The following is a 19,631-nucleotide window of genomic DNA, read 5'->3' on the forward strand; positions in this document are numbered from 1 at the left end:
TATCCTGGGCACTAGGGTGTTTAGTGGCGTCTCGGCTGCCACAGGCAGGTTCCTCAACTTGAAGTTGGGGCTCAGGAAGTGGCTGTAGAAGGAATCGCTTTGCAGGTGGATGGGGATGACTCCAGACCCCCAGCCGTTTACCGGGTCAGCCCCGCTCCACTTTGGAGAGGCCCCTCACCCTGCAGCATCCCAACCTAGCTGAGCCTAGCATGTGACAACCTGAAGACCAGTCTTAGTAGCCAGTATCCGATAGACTCAGGTAGAGAAACACCAGGTTCGGAGGCAGAAGACCTAAGTCCAAGCTCTAGCTCTGCCAGTGGCTTGCTGTGTGACCTTGGACAAATCACTTCCCCTCTCTGGGCCTCAGTTTTCTTGCGGAAGGCATTGGATTAGCTGGGCTTGAAGGGTACGTCCCGCTTGAATATTTTACACAGCAGTGATTCCTGGCTTGCTGGGGAGCTAAGACTTCACCCATCTATTTCAGAATCACCAGGGGGAGCTTATTTTACAATACAGATTCCTGCTCCACCCCAGATTTATTCCAGAATCTGGAGTGGAAAGGGTTGCAAGAATCTGCATTTTAGCAAACTTCAGGTGGTTCAGATGCTGACTAGAGCCCGGCAGCCACCCGCCACCCGCCACCAGGCCAGCCTCCAGGCACGAGGCAGCCTGCCCAGGTGTGCTCGCTCACCTGGCGAGCATGAGGCCCTGGGGGGCCAGCAGCCTGCAGGGGCCCTCTTTTGTTTTAGTCTCTGCACCCGGAAACAGCACATTACCGAGGGCCTGACCTGCTGATCATATTTGCCAGTCACATTAAGAGCTGGTGACAGTGACTGTCATTGATTTTATTAAAAGTAAAGGTCGAGCAGGAGCATGCTTTCCTAGGCTGGATGGAGCCTCCTCAAACCAAAGGACGACTATTGATTGCAGACCTTTTATCGAAGGTTAATTGGATTTCAGTGAGTGTGTGTTTAAGACCCTGCCTGGGCTGAGGCTCAATTGAATTTGTGTGAAATTAGCTGAGAGAAAGGTGACAAAGTTGGGAGGTTGGGGGTGGTGGGGATGGGGCGTGGGGGCCCGGCAAGCAGACGTCTTCTGTCTGCCAGGAGTGGGGGTGGGTGCAGGGATGGGGGGCTTGCGAGAGATGCCTGGGAGCCAGCTGGGGGAAGCGGGCAGGGGGCTCCCAGTGCTCGTTTTGTTGACTTCGATTCAGTCCTCTGTCCTTGGGATGGCCCTCTGGGTATGTTGTGTGGCCCCCAGAGCCTGTCTTTTTGCCTCTCCGGAAAGTAAATCTTGCCTTGAGTCAAAGGTGGCGGGGTGGGTCGGGATCTGGGGTTCAGCTCTCTGGAAGCCTTCCCACAAATCCTCCTTTTTCAAGACCCCCAACTCCTGTTTACAGAGGTGTCAGGGGCCCTCAGTCGCTGAGCCTCTGTGGGCTTGGGGCAGACATCAAGCGCCCCCGCCTTGCCAGCTTAGGGTCCCTTGTTGTCCTAAGCCCGTTCTCAGTAGCTGTCTGCTCCCCCTCTGGCAGCACAGTCTTGCTCATCTCCTTTTCTCTGCCCTGTTGTTGGGGGCTCTTTGTATGGTTTCTGTTAGTCATTTTAGTGGGGTTGGGGATGGAGTGGAGTCAGTGCGTGGATTCAGTCTGCCACATTTAGCCAGAACCCCTGGCCGTGCATCTTCCTTCCAGCAGTTTTAAAACCCATCCCCTGTCATGCTGGGAGCCGTGAAAGGGTCTCAGCTGTGTCTTTCGGCAGACGTGCATCACACACCTACTGTGTGCAGGCACTGCGCATCGGTGCTGTACCCGAGGTGGGCACAGCGTGTGGGAGAAGGCGGTGCTGGCTGAGGCCTCACTGAGGCTGGGCGCTGTGGTGGGAGGCGCAGAGGGTTTCAAAGTAGCGGCACCCCGGGGTTGTGCCTGGCTCTGCCATTTGTTGGTCAGGTGCCCTTGGGTAAGTCACTTAAACTCGGACTTTCCACCTCGGTGCAGGTGGCGTCACACCGGTGCTTACTTCACAGGGTTCTTGTGCAGACTGCAGGCTGTGAAGTTTGTAAAAAAATCATTCACAATTTATGGTATCATTATTCACAGAGGCATGTCTTCCTGAGAATGTTCTTTGCGCCCCTCCTTTCCACCTTCCTCTGTTGTCCTGGGTATGTAGACTTGGCAAATGAGCGGTGGTCATCGACTGAGCAAATGGTGACTCCCCATCTGTAAACGCCAGACTGCAGTTAGTCCCCCAGTTTCCCTGTGGTGAATACCACACTCAGCGGACCTCCGGCTCAATGTTAGAAGGTGCTTAGAGGACCAGGGAAGCGAGGCTGAAGAGGCACCAAGGACCCTACTTACTGAAATCACTAGAAAGAAATCATCTCCTCCCATCGTCCACATACAGAACTCCATAACTCGTCAGACCGAATCTTGAGAAGCATAGGGGATGTTAGAGAGATACAGGTGCATGAGACAGGTTCCTGGAGATTTCTCTCCCCAACAGCAGGGGTGTTAGGAGTGGAGTCGGCCTTCCTGGATTCTGGTACCAGCTCTGCTAGTTACGAACCATGCTGCCTTGGTGAAGCCAGTCATCCATGGAAGCCCCAGCTGCCTCTTGTAAAGTGGGGTGCAGGAGAATAACCCATAGGATTGTTTGATGATTGAAACATGAAGCGTTGGGTGTAGTGCCCACAGCACATGCTCAATAGAAGTTGTTTTTATGCTGGAATTCCAACCCTCAGCCCCCTCTGTGGCACTAGTGGTCAAATAGTTGCCAGAAAGAGGAAATGTGTAGGGAAGAAACCCTTTCCCCATTTCTTCTATTGACACAGGCAAGGTGGAAGGATGTGGAAATATTTCTCTGGAGTGCGCTGTGCCCAAGGCAGGGGATGTCAGATGTCGACAGCTCTTCCTTCACTGTGTCTTCAATAGTCCTAGCCCCTAGGACTCAGTCCCTCTGGTCGCTGTGATCATTTGAACCTGTCTGGCCAGGAGACCCTTATTGGCCTTGGGGATACCCCCTGTCCTGGCTCTCAGGTGATGTGTAACCCAGAGAAGCTTTTGCCGGGCTCCAAAATTAGAGTAACTTCCCCAGCTGCCTCTAATTAACCCACTTGCCACCTCTGTGGTTGGAGAGGCTCCCCATGTCTTCACATTTAGGGATTTCATCTCAATGTTGGCTCGTCCAAGATGGACCCTCTCCATGGATAGATTTGGCCTCACTGGGCAACAGCAGGTAATCTGAGGTTTATGGGTCCCCAGGGAGGCTCCCAGAGCAGCGTAAGGGTGGAGAGTAAAATTCTGTAGGCAGTGGTCTGGTCCAGTCTTTCAGGCTCTCAAGAAGCCTGGCCATAAACTGACAGAGAGCAAGGAGAGTTTGAATTATTAACCTCTTTATAGTTAATATTGGGCTACTTACGTGATTATTAATATCCTGCAACACCAGCCTCCTGTTTCTTTGAGAGTTCTTGGCCTTGCTTGTATGACACCCCCAAGAACATAAATAGACGTTCCCTCGGGGGTGGGAATAAATTAATCCTTGCAATTATAGAATAATTAAAGCACTTTCAGCCAATTCAAGTTTTGAGAAAAATCCAAAAATAACTCCTTGATTTAAATATTATTTACTAAATTAATTCTTTACTCAGCCTTTTTATAGATTACTGTTTTTTTTTTTTTTTTTTTTTTTTAACCTCCCCACTGTCAGGGAATAAAGGCATTGAGTAATTACTAAAGTCACTTACATGAATGGACATTCTTTTTACATGGAACAATTAAAAGACTTGTCACTGACTTTTTTTCTAAAAAGAGCTATACTATGGCTTTAGTTAACAGTTTTTTGGTTAGAGAAGCAGTCCTGGATTTCCCTCTGAGACTCTTTTCTCCAAATGGAATGCCTTCTTGGATGGTGTGAGGACCTTCAGAGGGTTTTGCTGCAGCCCCTGCCTTTAGGGGCTTCCCTGTGAATGGAGGAGAAATATAGCGAGGTGATTGACAGCTTGTTCCCCGAACCCAGACCACCTGGGTTTGGAGCTTGGTTTCACGACTGCTGGCTGGGCGGCTAAGCTTCTTTCCTTTTTTATGTATTTCTTCCTCCACTTGTCTCCTACAGAGGATGGCTGTGAGTCCATGGAAAGTGCCTGGAATGGTGCCTGGCACAGAGTGTTAGCTGTTACCATTCTAAGAAGATGGCATTTCCTTGTCTTTATGCAAATGCCACTGTCACAGGGCAGGGGGCAGCCTTAGAGGAACTGAACATTTTTGCAAAGGAGACATACACGTGGCCAACTGGTACATGAAAAGGTGCTCAGCATCACTCGTTGTCAGGGAGATGCAAACCCAAACCACAAGGAGATATCACCTCACACCGGTTGGAATGGGCATCGAGAAGCTAAGAGAGTGAAGTGTTTGTTGGTGAGCATGTGGAGGAAAGGGGACGCTTGTACGCTGTTGGTGGGACTGCAGATTGGTGCAGCCACTGTGGAAAACAGTGTGGAGGTTCCTCCAAAAAGTAAAAATAAAATGACTGTATGATTCAGCAGTTCACTTCTGGGTATATATCTGAAGGAAATTAAATCAGTATCTGGAAGAGATACCTGCATCCCCATGTTCAATGCAGTATTTATATTTGTTTGCTCTTTTTTTTTTAATTTTTTTTTTTAACGTTTATTTATTTTTGAGACAGAGAGAGACAGAGCATGAACGGGGGAGGGTCAGAGAGAGGGAGACACAGAATCCGAAACAGGCTCCAGGCTGTCAGCACAGAGCCCGACGCGGGGCTCGAACTCACAGACTGCGAGATCGTGACCTGAGCCGAAGTCGGCCGCTCAACCGACTGAGCCACCCAGGCGCCCCTATATTTGTTTGCTCTTAATCACAAGACATAGCTAAATTATTATGGAAAGGGGATGGGAGAGAGGGTTGTGTGCCCAGCGATGGCCTTAGGTTTCTTCTGGGATCCTCGGTGTCTCTGAGTAAGAGGGGGGCTGGCTGCTGTTCTCTGGGCAAAATGGTGCCAAGGAAGTATTTCCTGAAACTCTGACAGATGTTAAGAAAAATTAACCAAAATTTAGAAATTAAGGGCAAGAGTGTGCAATGTGTCCTTTCACAGTCCTCCTTGGGTATTGTGCAGGCAGCCCACCGAGGGCTTTTTAATATCTAGAGAAATGTACTTTTGTTTGATTCTGCTATTGACAATTAATTAGGGGCTCAGACTGAAGTCGTATGTCAACCTGTAGATCTTATCCTGTAGAGATATGCAAATAATTTCTGCCCAGTGGAAAAGATAACCTCAAAGGTTACGATTTCCTTACTGCTCTGTGGAGCAATAACCAGTTTTATATCTAATCCAGGAATCGCAGTCTCTTATTCCTGTTTAAGTTCCCATAAATACCCAGTCCCTCGAAATTCTCTGAACCTGCTCTCTTTATGTGCTCCTCTATTGGCGAGGTGAACAATCTTTGACATGTATTCATCCTATATTCTTATGAGTTGTTTTTAGCCTTTTGAAAATGAAACTTTGATCAAAGTGATAATGGTTACGTTTTTTTCTCCAAGTCTTAGATCATAAGCTGCCACATCACAACAAACACATTTGTGTGTCTTCTGTAGTATGAAGCACCTTGAGGTCTATGCAGATCTAGCAGACACATAGTGTATGGTATAGTATATAGTGTGGTATACAAAGTGCTTTCCCAGATGCGGTCACATTTTGACCTTGAATGTCGAGGTTACCCTGGGAGGAAGCAGAGCAGCTGGAATTAGTTCCACTTGACAGCTAGGGGAACTTAGACCCGGACTGAGAAGGCAGGTCACCTGTCCTCGGGTCACCCATGCCACGAGTGGCAGTGCCAAGAGGGCTCCAGAGCAAAGCTGACGGCATAGGCTGGTTTCCCCTCTTGTCTGTCTCTGTTGGTGAAATGTGGTGAAGGTGAACCTCAAGAACAGCTCCCAGATGCAAAGACACCCAAGGAGGGGCAGCTGGCTGGGGTGTCGAAATGGAGGGGGCCGCTTGATGGCTTTGCCTGCATGTGTATGAGCTTCAGTTGGCAGTGCCTCTTGCTCCTCCTGCTCCGGCAGCAGCTCACTCCTCATGGGCAAGGGCTCCCCCGTCCTGAGTGCCCAGATCCCCGGGGGCTATCTTTCAATGTAGTAATAGGGGGCCCAGAGCGATTAGCAATATTTCAGAGAGCTCAGGGGAGATCATACATCTCCCCATGACAGGTCTGCCCAGACTAAATGAAATGTCATTTCTCTGCTTTTGGCTGGAATTCTGTCAGCTCAGTCTGGCTGTACTGCTTATCTTGGGCTGATCAGGAGCCCTGATTGGACCTTATATGCATCCTTGACAAATAAAAATGAATTATTACTTAATAAATGCAATTGGTTTGGCAAATGCATCCTTTCAGAGCATGGCTCCATGGAGCTCCAAAGAGCCTAACAAAAGGGCTTCTCAAAAGGGGACTTGCCGGCTCAGCCGGGACCAACTCCACTGGGCCGGCCTCCGAGGAAACAGAAAATGGTGGCCCTGGGACATCTGACATCTCAGCCTGAGGCTGAGCACCCGACCTGGGGCAAAGTTCTCCCAGGAGTGTTGAGAGGAGTCAGTAAAAACGGGGCTCCCAGGAGGGGTCACTGGGCTCCAAGCACCTGGATGTTCTCACTTGTGAGTGGCACTACTGTTGTTTCCGTTGTACAGAGGCCGAGAGTATCAGCAACCTGTTTAAGGTCACAGAGTTCACTTGAGAAGTGCAGACGTTGTCATGAGCCTGCGTTACTAGAAGGCTGCGGGGTCACACCTGGCTTGGGTCCTGGCTCCACCTATCTGTTGTCCTTAGCTCTGTATAATTTGCACCCCGATGAGTCTCAGCTTCTTATCTGCAAAATAGGGATGATAATTGTACCTACGTGTAAAGCTGTTATAAGGCTGTCAGCTATTGTAGGGTGATTCTTGATGATTTATTTTGGAGCCAATTACAATTGATTGGGATTCAGAAGAGATGAAGGGGGTTAGGATAAGCATGAAGGCAGGAACCACAGCGTCTCAAAAAAACATGGGCAAGGGTTTTATTCATGTTGAAGGCAGAGTCCTGTATTCACATGTTTGGCTTATTATAGGCAAGTGGATGCTGAGTAGAACCAGTCTATGGTATGTAAATTATACCTCAATAAAGCCATTTAACAAAATAGAGCCAGTCCTTGCCATCTTAGGAGCTCATAATAGTGAGCTACATGGTCATTAGTCAAATAATGACACAAATAGTGTGCTAGTACCATGAAAGAATAGTACAGAGTTCTATGAGAGTTTATGCCAGGAGAACCTCATCTAGGCTGGGAGGTCAAGGAAGGCATCTCCAGAAAGGTGATGCTGAGCTGGGGTGGGGAGGAAGACAGGGGTGAACCAGGTGAAGGGAGGGAGGTGGGAGGAAGGCTCTTGGCAGACGGACTATCATGTGCAAAGGTCCTGAGGTAGGAAGGTACAGGGTCGTTGGAGAAGAGAAAGAGCACAGACGTGACTGGAGTATCGTGGCATGAGATAAGACCGGGGAGGGAGGCTGGGCCTGGTTGTGCAGGGCTTTGTAGGCAAAGGAAAGGAATTGAACCTTCATCTTAAGACCCTACTCCTTGTGTTTCCCACCCGTGGGCCCCAGCTCCTCTCCTCTGGCTAGGACATATTTGCTAGTGACCATGGGGTCCTCCAGGGACTGAGAGAAATGTCTAGGGCAGTGTGTGTCCTGGGGCATCAACTTTGTGAGTTGAGCCTCTCTCTGTCCTCTGGATACCCATTGGCAGACCATCTGTGGGCCCAGGTCTGGTGCTATTCAGCAGCTGTTCCCTAGCTGGGAAGAGGCTTTTAGCTTTAATAAAAAGGGAGTAAAGATAAGAAGACCGCCTCGGCATGGAGGGCAGCAGTGACAGGATGATTTAAATGGCCTCTCCAGTGTCATTTCTTCTGTGCAGACATCATAAATCAGATTAGCCCTGGTCTCTGGCGGGGAGGCGCAAAGGGAAAGGGGCCTGAAGGAAAGGGGAGCAGGGCTGTGACTCTGGGTCCTCCTGGGATTGCCTCAGAGCTGGTGGGACAGCTCTAGGGGGTGCCAGGGTAACGTATTCCTGATCCACAGCTCTCTAGACCCGCTTGTTGGAGAAAGGGAAGTTGGGATGGTGTCACAACCACTCCAGCTCTCCAGCTCATCTTTAGCTTTGGTGGGAGAATGAAGATCCTGAGAAGAGAATAGGGAAGAGAAGGATTGGGGAAGAGTGGAGGGCAGGGGTTGGGGGTGGGAGTTACAGCCTTTGGGCATGCTTGAAGCAGTGGTTCTACCTCGTTCTATATCATGGTCACCTTGGGAACTTTAAAATAAGTGCTGGTGCCTGGGACCACCTCTAACACTTCTGAGTTCTCGGTGATTCTAATATGTGGCTGAAGTTGAGGATAACTGGATTAGAACTCAGCTTCTGTCTTAAACTCAAGAACTATACAATCACAAGCCATTCGTCCCACCATGACCACTCAGGCCCACCCAGCACTGCTGGCCTTCCTCTTGAAAGTGACCAGATTGAGGGGCCAGTGTCGAAGTCTCTGAGATAGGTGTTCATGTGGTGTAACTCCCACCTGCCTCCCTTCTCTTTCAGATTTCACGCCACCTGGGAAAAATATACAGCGAGATGATCTTTGTCAATGGTTTTGTGCACTGCGACCCCCACCCTGGCAACGTGCTGGTGCGGAAGCACCCGGGCACAGGAAAGGCAGAGATTGTCCTGTTGGACCACGGGCTCTACCAGGTAGAAGAGGCCTTTTTCACCCAGCCAGTCCAGGGTCTGGTCCTGGGATCAGAGGTTGCTGATCTCCCGATCGGCCACAGACATGGGAGGCAGATATCCAGGGCAGATGGAGAGGCCCTGCCCTACCCCTAGAGCTGTTGTTCTGTGTAAGTCACATCATACGAGCTCTCTCCAGTTGAATGAGGTTGGTAATGCTTCCTTTATAGGCTGCTGTGGGAAGTAGATGGGGATATGCCTGGGTATGTGCAGGTGCTTTGTCAGCTGTAAAAACCTTGCTTCCCAGGGAAGCCCAGGCCAGCCCACTGGGATGCCCTTGGATGAGCTGGGAATTCAGGGTAAGGAGGTAACTCAGCTCCAGGGAGGATGTAATGTGTAGTGGGAGAGAGGGCTAGGAACTGATAGGGGCTGGATGCCCCCAGACTCTGTCCTCTGGAACTTGGGACTCATCTGGGTTCAGGTGAGCCATGGTCTCCTGCCTGGAAGTTGGGAAGTTCACTGCCAGTTGGTGGCAGATGGTCCTGGGGAGATTTCCCCAATGACCTCTTACTCCTCCCCTCAGGGCCTTGATCCCACCTCCCAAAATCTTGGCCTCCTTTGAAAGACTTACTGACATTGGGTACGTTGGTTTGAGGTAGGCCAGCTGCTGTCAGACACAGCCCCCCAAACAAATGATGGCCCAGACACAACAGACATCTAATTGTTGTCTCGGGTAGGTGGAGGTGTCTGAAGGCAGGGGCTGACTGAGGCTCTGCCCCACAGGCTTCCCTGGGGGTGGGCTCATCATTCTCCAGCAGCAGGGGTGGGGGCTCAGAGAAGTATGCGTGGGAGAGTTTTTGGCAGCTGGATGTGGAGCTTCTGCCACATTCCATTGGTCAGAGCTTGGGCAGAGGGCCACATCCAAGTAGGAGGGAGGTGGGGAATATGATTTTAGTGGGCAATTGGTAGCTTCTGGCCCTCAAGACCAAGGCTGGCCAGATAGTAGCTTTGAACTTGGGCCTTCAGGGATGGCTGAACTTTGGGAGAGAAGCAGATGTCATGCCCTAATTCCCTGGTCTTCCCCTTCACTGTGATCATACCAGCCAGGGTCTAGGTCTTCTGTGGGGAAAGGAGGCTCAGGTCCTGCCACATTGTCCCCACACAGGTGCTCACGGAGGAGTTTCGGCTGGATTACTGCCACCTCTGGCAGTCGCTGATTTGGACTGACATGGAGAGAGTGAAGAAGTACAGCCAGCGCCTGGGAGCCGGGGACCTCTACCCCCTGTTTGCCTGTATGCTGACGGCCCGGTCTTGGGACTCGGTCAACAGGGGCATCAGCCAAGCTCCAGTCACCGCCACTGAGGTGGGTGGTCCCCTCCTGGCCCTGTCTTCTCCTGAATGCAAGGGGTGGGGCCAGGGATGGTCTTTGGACCCCTGCCAACCCAGGGCCTGAGGTTGTGGGCTGGTGGGCTGTGGCAATGGGACTGTGGGCAGCACTGGAGATATACTGGAGGAGAAGCCGCAGCCCTGGATGCAAGGAGGGAGAGGAAACGGTGTCTCACTGTATCCCTCCTGGCCTTACCAACCTGGTCGTGTTGACCGTATAACCCAGACTGCTGTGGCTTTTGCACCAACATGCTCACATGAGATTTCAGGCTTCCACCAAGTTCTCCTCCAAGACTTCTAGAAATCCCCAGGGACTGTCTCATCGATAAGTCTAGTTCCACTTGAGCTGCCTCCTGCTGGGCACGGTCTCCCATTGCAAACTTCCTGTAGGGCTCCCTACTGGGGAGAGCACCTCAGTTCCCCACGCGGCCACTTGTCCCATTGTTCTCCCTGAGTGTGTAGTGAAAACAGCTTTGTAGTTCATTTCTCTGTTGGATCTAGATGAGAGTCCCATGGAATCTGGGCTGAGACTGGTCCTAGGGACCCCTCCTCCCTGTACTCACTGCCACCTCCCTCCCAGGCTTCTCATTCTCTCGTGGAATTGGCTTCTGTCTTCCCAGCTTGCTGGACCCATGCACACTTGCCCATAGCTGTGTGGGGACTTAGGCTCAGCCGAGGCCCCTGCTCAAGGTTCTGCTTGTGCAGTCAGATAGACCTGGATTCTAGTTGCAGATCCTGCTCTTCCTGGTGGCATGGCCTTGGATGGTTCTCGCCACCTCTTGGAGACTCACAGTCCTCCCTAAGCTGCCTTGTGATGGGGGCCTTTAGGAATGGCTGGATGGAATCTCAAATGTCTTCACCAAAGAGACCACCTCTCCTGTCTCTTGGCTCTGCTTTCCTGCAAATTGACATCATTCCCCCTCAAGCTTGGTGGCAGCGTTGACTGCCAGCTGCCCCAGGCTTGTGTGGCTTTAAAGTTCATTATCTTGGAAGTGAGACCATCTCCTTCCTTTGTTAAATAGGGATGATAATTTCAGGGATGCTTTATTGATAATGCATGTAAAGTGCCTGCCCATAGTTCCTGAAGTTTGTTCATTGAACAAACATTTGTTTTTGCTGGAACCTAAACTAGGTGCTGGGGATCCAAAGATGAACAGACAGGCCTTCCATGTAATTTGCACTGTGATTGAGGGAGACAGACAGTAAACAAGTGAACAAACAGGTAAATGGAATAATTGCAGGTTACGGGTATGGGAGGCAACAGGTGGGGTGAGTAATGGGGGTGCTGTAGACTGGGTGCTCAGAGATCTTGCTGGGAGCTGACATCTGAGTTCTGGAGGACAAGAAAAGCAGCAGCCAAGGCAGAGCTTGGAGAAAGCATTCCAGGCAGAGGGCACACGATGCCGCAGAGCAGGAGGAGAAAGCGTCAGCATGGTCTGGATTGTGGGGAGGTGGGTGCTGGAATGGGAAGAATTTGGGGTGCTGGGCAGAAAGAGCATCACACGGGGTCTCATAAGCCATGGGAAGAGGTTTGGATGAGTTCTCAGTACAAAGCAAAGCAGGTGTCAAGCAGGAGAAGGATGTGCCTAGAGTTGTTACTTTAAGTACCTCTCTGGACGGGGCAGGATGAGCACAGGGGCAGTCGGTCAGGAGGCTGGAGGTGAGGGGGGCGCAGACCTCACTAGTGGCAGCAGAGCTGGAGGGAAGCAGACGGAGCCAGGGTGTACTTTGGATGGAAGATTCGGAGGCCTTTCTGTCAACTTGGGTGTGGAAAGGAGGCAAAGGGCGGGGAGTCAAAATTACATTCCAACGTGTTGGGGTCAGGTGTAGGGTAGGGGGTGAAGCTACTTCCTGGCTTAGGGAAGACTGGGAAGGACATAGTTAGGGGCAGGAGACAGTAGTTAGAGCATTCAGATGGAGGTGTCATGGGCAGCCAAGCTTGGAGCTCCAAGAACGAGTCCAGGCTCAAAATATAAATTTGAGAGTTCTCAGGGTATACTTGGTATTTAAAGCCTCAGAGATGGGCAAGATTGCATGGCACACAGTAGGTACTTGGTGTATCATATGTTTTTTTTTTTTTTAATTTAAAAATCTTGTTTTTGTTTTTGAGAGAAAGAGCACGAGTGGGGGGAAGGGCAGAGAGAGAGGGAGACACAGAATCCGACACAGGCTCCAGGCCCTGAGCTGTCAGCACAGAGCACTATGCAGGGCTTGAACTCACAAACCATGAGATTGTGACCTGAGCCAAAGTTGGACTGAGCCACCCAGGTGCTCCTGATATGTGTTCTTATGAATTACTCACTTATAAAGACCCAGCATAAATGCTATGTATTAGTCTGCTTGGGTTGCTGTAGTAGAATACCACTGATGAGGTAGCTTGAGCAACAGAAATCTATTTTCTCACAGTTCTGAAGACTAGAAGTCCAAGATCAAGTTATCATCAGGATTGGTTTCTGGTGTAGCCTCTCTTCCTGGCTTGTAGACAGCTGCCTTCTCGCCGTGACTCACATGGCCTTTCTTCCATGTGTACACGCTCCTGGCTTCTCTTCTTCTCTGAGGGACATCAGTCCTATTGGGTTAGAATATAAAGTCACACTTCACCCTTATGAAGTCGCTTAATTTTGTTGACCTCTTTGAAGGCCTTGTCTCCAAATATAGTCACACTCGGGTTAGGACTTCAACATATTGATTTGGGACACAATTCAGTCCATAGCACCAGCCAGGAAGCTCCTGTTCATCACCTTTGCCAAACATGGCCCCTTAATACTTGTATCACTCACATGCACGCCATCTTAGACTCTGAGAGTGGCTGTTTGTATACTTCTGTGAATTCTCCAGCTAGGTGGTGAGTACCTGGAGGGCAAGAATCCTTTCTTGCACATCTTTTTATAAAGGCCTGCAGTCCTGGGACCACATCTAACAGAGAGGTATTGGTGTAGGTTCTGGAGACATGGAATCCATTTCCTCACTTTGGATGAAAACCCAGAGAGAGAATAAACTTAGCTGCTCCAGACCAGCCCCAACCCAGTCTCTGAGATGTAAGGGTTCCATTTTTCTGAGTCTTAGTCTTATTGAGAATGAGTGTAACCTCCAACATTGTGTCAGGGTAGATGTTTTTCCAACTAAAAGTGGCTTAAACATTTAAGCATTTATTTTCTTCATAACAAGAAGCCTGGAGGTAGGTGGGTCCAGGTTGGTTAACTGAGTAGATCAGCAATTCAGGGCTCTGGGCTAACTCTTGTGGTTCTAAGATGACTGTGGCAGTTACAAGCTTCATACCTTTATACCCTGATTGATGTCCAGAGGTGGGAATTAGGGGCCATTTCTTCTCATATATTGTTCCTTAATAAGAAAACCTTTCCCAGAGGGTTCAAAAGACTCCCCCCTAGGTCAATTGGCCAGAATTGTGTCTCATGTCCATGCCTGAGCCAATCACTTGGCAGAGGCATTCCGCTCAGGGCACACCATGGCTGAGATCAATCAAGATCCCCCACCCTGGGGCTCGCCTCCCTGAAGAACATGGCCCCAAGGGGTCAAGCAAGCAAAAATGGGGTTCTTTAGAGAAAGGAGAATGAGGAATGGCTGTTGGGTAGGCACCCAACAGAGTCTACTGCAGACACTCACCATCAGGATAGTCCAAGCTTGAAGAGATGCCCCCTAGAGGGAGCCTGCGTGGGTGCAGGTGCTCTGAGAGGGGCTGTCTCCATCCAGGTCAGTCCCCACCTTGCTGAGGGGGTCCCTATGGTGAGCAAGGCCTTGATCTGGCCTTAACCCTCGGGCAGGGTGGCCTGTAACTATGGTGGGAGGCGGTGGGGAGACAGACAGCCTCAGTGTCTGGCTTGGTGTTGAGATGTTCCAGTCTGATAGCTCCTGCCTGAGGGACATTTCGAGTTTCACAGCTACTCAGTTATCAGCAGTGCACACGTATTCCAGAAAGGGCTGAGCGTCCTGCTTTTGCTGCAGAAGGCGGCCACGTGGGGAAGCCTTTGGCAGCATTGCTGCGCCCCTTGTCATGACTTGGATTAGCACCAAGCATCTCCCTGATCCTTATCTCTGCTGTCCCTCTTGGTCAGACTGGGAGGTGGGCCCAGGGGGCCTCAGCCTTCCCAGTTTTTAGGTGAGGACCCTGGGTTCTAAGAGATGAAAGGACTTGCCCAGGGTCGGGGTCCCCGCTGTGAGGTGAGAGGAGGCAGATCCTGGTGGTGGTGGTGGCCTGGGCTCTACAAGGATTCCAACCCTGACTCACCACTTACTAGCTGTGGCCCACAGGCAGGTTGCCTAACTTCTCAGTCCTTTGGTTTCCTTTTCTCAAACGCGGGTGATACATTTACCTGATAGGGTCATTGTGAGAATTAAATGAGCTAATGCCTGCAGCCATTTTCTCTGGAGATTGAGAAGAGGTCAGAAGTGCACCATCATGCTCAGGGCTCTGGCTGGGGGCAGGTGTTTGCGCAGAGCCCTGCAGAGTTCAGGGGCAGGGAAAGAAGCCAGACCTCACACTCAGACACCAGTATGGGGTAAGCCCTGGCTGCTGCTCTTTGGGCAGCGGGACCTCAAGCACTGAGTGGGCGGCGGGGCTCTGGGTGTGTCTGGTGAGGCACAGAGTCAGGCAGGGGATAGAGCTAGACTTTGGAGTTGGGTTGGGGTCAGGAGCTGAGGTCTATGAACTGCACCAGCCTGGGCTTGGCTGAAGGGATGGGGGACATGACTCAGCTGGCACCAGCTTCCAGGGCTCCTTCCAGGCCTGTCATCAAATTGGTGGCCAGTGAGAAAAGCCTTGGTTCACCTCACACAGGTGAACCCTTGGGCCAAAGGCTAGCTAACTCCAGCCTCATCAAATGGCTGATGAGGAAGTAGACTTCCTGCCCCAGTCAGTACTGGCTCGTGGGCTCGGAGGATCGGTATTGGTGACCTTGGGGAGCCAAGAATGGCAGAGGTCCTGTCGATGTGCTCCTGTACTGCGTCCAGTGCTAGGCCAGAAGTTGGGGTGAGACGTCATATCCAGGTTTGTCAGACTACAAAGCCCCCGTGTTAAGCTTCCTTCTGGGGAGCTCCCTAGTGGCACCGAGGCAGCCATATGCTAGAAGCTCCCTTCTGGAGCCTCCTTGCAACCCCTCAGCCATAGGCACCTACCACCCTGAGCCCCACTTCCCACATCAACTCTCCATGTCTGTCTCCCTGTTGCTGCTTCAGGACTCAGAGATCCGCAACAATGCCGCCAACTACCTCCCCGAGATCAGCCAGCTCCTCAACCATGTGCCTCGCCAGATGCTGCTCATCTTCAAGACCAATGACTTGCTCCGTGGGATTGAGGCTGCCCTGGGCACCCGTGCCAGCGCCAGCTCCTTCCTCAACATGTCGCGTTGCTGCATCAGAGCGCTGGCCACGTGAGTGTGGGCTCTGGCCTCTCCTTTCCTCCTAGCTCCCTGGCCTGCTCCAGGGGTCTCATTTGCCTCCACTTTCTCCCACCAGTCCCCAGGGCCTTGCCTGAGCTCCCTAGTCTGCACCTGTCCTTGGAGGAAAAGTTAGGGGCAGGAGACAGCTCCAGTGAATTCGCTGATTCCGGGCTGTGTTTTTGGGCGGTCCAGAGAGCCACCTGTACTTTAAAATATGTGGATTTTAGGACCTCACCCTCCTAGTCAGGCTTTCCAGGTAATTTTTTAAAATGTTTTATTTGTTCTTGAGAGAGAGAGAGAGAGAGAGAGCGCACGAGCGCATGAGCGGGGAGGAGCAGAGCGAGAGAGGGACACAGAATCTGAAGCAGGCTCCAGGCTCTGAGCTGTCAGCACAGAGTCCAACATGGGGCTCTAACTCACAAGCCATGAGATCATGACCTGAGCCAAAGTCGGACTCTTAGCCAACTGAGCCACCCAGGCACCCCTAGGTGATTCTTACCTTCACTAAAGTTTGAGATGCTTTCTGAGAGTCTCAGTCCCATCCAAGTGTCCCCTGGGCTTGGAATCAGGACACCCTGATGCATGCATCTCATCTCTAACTGGTCCCAGGACCCGTCTCCGCAGGATCGGCTAAGCGGCAAGGCCAATGTTCATTTCCCTGCACGTGTGGCCCTGACTCAGGGAAGTGTCGCCAACAGGTTCACTTGGGATATCAGATCTTTTTAGATGCCTCAGTGCCCTTGGAGTATTGGTGAGGGAGGGAAGGTGCTTCCTCAGGGAGGTATTGCTAGAGAAGTGAAGGTTCTAGGCCTTTCTCCCTGAGTGTGCAGATACATGGTAATGGCCATGCTCTGGCTGAATTTTCTCTTCTGAGAGAGGAGGCCTAGACTGATGTCAACTCCCATCCATCCAGTGCAGGGAATGGGTCATTTTGGCAAATTGATGAAGGGAGTGTTGACCACATATATCATGCAACCATGATCAGATATTGAATTAGATTATAGCAAAATAGACTGCACACAGAAAGGTCTGAGCATGATTTATTCTTTGAGGGTTCTGGGAACCAAGTCTTAAAGGGTCATTATCATAACACCAATTTTTGTCATGTCCTTTTGTTAGTGCAGAAGGGGTTGAGCTGGGTTGAATCCATACTGGCCTCAGCCTCTCAGGGCCACCTGACCTAGTTTCCAGGTGATTCAGTCTCAGAAAGTTTGGGAAAGCTTTTATATTGAATTTGGGGGATTCAGGATTAGCATATATTTACTAACCTTCCAGAAAAAGGGACACATTGGAATGTTCTACCCAGTGGGTCCATTAGATCTTTGATGCCCTGTGAAACCGCTGCTTTTATTACCCCACTTATCTGGAAAGTTCCTTTGGAGTAGTTGAGTCCCTCTGGTCTCTGGGTGGGTGGGCAGTGCTATGATCATGTAACCAGGAGTTATCCGCTAGGGCAGGGGCCTGGTAAGTTGACTAAGTCAGGATCTTCTGTTGTTGTGATACTGAGTGCTTCTTGCCTCTTTATCTCTTGTTCTCTCCTCCCTTCTTGTCTGTCCTGCAGGCACAAGAAGAAGAGTACCTGTTCGTCCTTCAGAAGGGCCCAGATCTCTTTCAGCGAGGCCTTCAACTTATGGCAGATCAACCTTCATGAACTCATTCTGCGTGTGAAGGGGTTGAAGCTGGCCAGCTGGATCTTGGCCTTTCTTTGCTGGCTGTTGCCCACTCCATACTGAGTGGACTTGCTGTCCCCTTTCCCTTTCCAGTGTGATTCTGGTGGGCAAGTTGACTTTTCACTCCACTCCTCTGTCATGTCTCCACCCAGGTGCCCTATTTCTGTCACATGGTGGCCTGGGGCCCCATGATCATTGTCCATGGCACCACTATACTTCACACCTCTGGAATCCCTCCCCTATGCTGTAGCCCTTGTCTCTGGGCCCGCAAGCTGTCCCCTGCAGTAGGCTTCTCCCCTGATCCAGGGAGATGGCCCACCACTCTAGGTGGGTGCCATGGGGCTGGATGTCACCCTACTTCCGGTAACAACTCCTGTTGTCAGGATGGACCATGAATCCCACTGACTTCCTACATGAATTCCTACATTTAACTTGTGGGCCCTTTGATTTTGTTGGAAAAGAGCATTGTTTCTGATCTTGCTGGGAACAGATTCCCTCTCCTTGTCCTGTCACTCCCCAGAGGTGTTGCACCTGAGCAAGGTGGCTCGGCATCCGGGGCATGAGTTCACTGCTGTCACGGTGACCCCTTTGGTGTTTTATGTACTGTGTTTCAATAAAACCCCTTGAGGGTTGCAGGGAAGGGCTTTGTTGATGGGATTTTTATTCTAGGTTGGGGGTGAGTCCACATTGGCCGTTAGGTAAGAGTGGACCTGGGTGCCTTGTGCCACTGTGTTCTGCTTGGCATCTTGCCCCTGTCATCCTTCCAGCCTTTCCCTGTGTGGCCGCCTCCTGCCGCATGTAGGCTTTTCTTACTTTCCGACACTCTGACGCTTTGGTCAGAGGAGTTAAGAAGCCCAAGGCCAAGAACTCAGAGGCTCATCTGAAACTTCTGCCTTTGGTTTGTCTGGGTTCTCCACCTGCTTTGTTCTACTCATTGCATCCTGACTTAGCCCTTCGGCTCCTCATTTGACGCCCTCGGTCCTGGAGACTGTAATGTAAGCCTCAGTCGCTGTGGCTAGGGTTCCACTCTGGAGCCTCCTTGTCTCCTGTCTGGACTCCATGCTTCCATCTGTTGCCCATGGCCAGGGCTGCCCCGCCCCCACTCAGTCATCTGCTCCTGTTTCTGGGTCATCCCCATAGTCCTGCTCTAACTCCAGGTCCTTGAGAGACTCCACATTTGGCAGGTCCTACTGTTACCGAGCACCTGTGCTCACCGGCGGTAATTGTGTTTGAGTGTCTCTGATCTTACTTCATCCCATTCACAGGGGCAGAAAACCCCTGAATCCAACTCTCATCTTCTCTTTGTTCATAATACAACAAGCAGGTTTTCCGCTGACCAGAGATGATTTTCAATCCCTTTATTTCCTGAAAGAATTAATTGTTCTTAGTGACCAGTTGGATGCACCCGGGGACCTGAGAGAATAATTTGCAAGATCTGTTATTAATCATGAGGATGCATGCTGCATATTATATTTTATGGTGTCTTTTATAGCCACCGAAGTAAATATATAATGTCCTTTTTGTTCAAGGTAATGGTTACTTCTCACTTTTAGTTTAATGGTTGGCTCCCTCCTGCCCTGGGATCTAAAACATCAGCATGTTGCCAGTGGGCCCAGCACCCAGAACAATTATCCAGGGAGAGTAGAGAATCTGGAAGGGTTTGGGGTATAGGGAAGTTTGAAAATAGGAGGAAAGTTGGCTGATGATTATTGAGTGCCTTCCATGGGGAGAGACCATGCTAGGCTCTTTGTAAATAAATTACATCATTAAATTGTCCTGTCAGCTCTACGAGGGGGAGAAGTCATTAGTCTCATCTTCCAGAGATGGGGACCAAGGCTCAGAGAGGTTGACCTACTTCCCTGAAGTCACAGAGCTGCTAAATGGTGGTCCATTGTGGAACTCCATTCCGCAGTGCTGTAGTTCTAAATCACACTCACTCTTTGGCCTGTCATATGTGCCTGAATGGAGTCTCAAAAACCTTGATTTCAGAGGGAATTGGATTTTCAGTTGAGATAGGAGAGTCCAGCATGTTCCCTGGGGCCTGAGGCAGGGTGGATCTGGACCACTGCGGCCTGCATGCAGTTCTGACACTGACCACCCAGAGCTAGTGCAGAGTCCAAAGGCTTCAGGGCATAGAGCCTTTGAGACTCATGTCAGGCACAAGCCGCAGGTTTGGAGCTTCGCCGGGCCACATGAACTTCTGACCGGCTGGCTACAAATTTGGGTGTCCCCATACCCACCCTCCCACCCCCAAATTCTATAATTTGCTAGAATCACTCACAGATCTCAGGAAAGCAAGATACATGTGATTACAGTTTTATTATAAGGGATACAAATCAGGACCAGCCAAATGAAGGGACATGTAAGGCAAGGTCTAGGAGGATCCTGAGTGAGGAGCTGCCACGGCCTCTCCCCTGGGGTCAG

General features: G+C 50.7%; 1 protein-coding gene across 8 annotated transcripts in view; it reads left to right on the plus strand.

Annotated features, from left to right (window-relative positions):
• ADCK1 (aarF domain containing kinase 1) overlaps positions 1–17,847 on the plus strand; it is a 151,415-nt gene extending 133,568 nt beyond the window's left edge. For all 8 annotated transcript variants that reach the window (XM_045451698.1, XM_045451696.1, XM_045451699.1 and 5 more), the window contains 4 exons: positions 8,630–8,779; positions 9,921–10,118; positions 15,335–15,528; positions 17,099–17,847. In XM_045451698.1, the coding sequence (XP_045307654.1) occupies positions 8,630–8,779; positions 9,921–10,118; positions 15,335–15,528; positions 17,099–17,270 (714 nt within the window). In that variant the 3' untranslated portion in view covers positions 17,271–17,847. The remainder of the gene's footprint in view (positions 1–8,629; positions 8,780–9,920; positions 10,119–15,334; positions 15,529–17,098) is intronic.
• Positions 17,848–19,631: the final 1,784 nt, after the last annotated feature.

The sequence above is a fragment of the Leopardus geoffroyi genome, chromosome B3 (assembly GCF_018350155.1).
Source record: "Leopardus geoffroyi isolate Oge1 chromosome B3, O.geoffroyi_Oge1_pat1.0, whole genome shotgun sequence".
Taxonomy (NCBI): Eukaryota; Metazoa; Chordata; class Mammalia; order Carnivora; family Felidae; genus Leopardus; species Leopardus geoffroyi.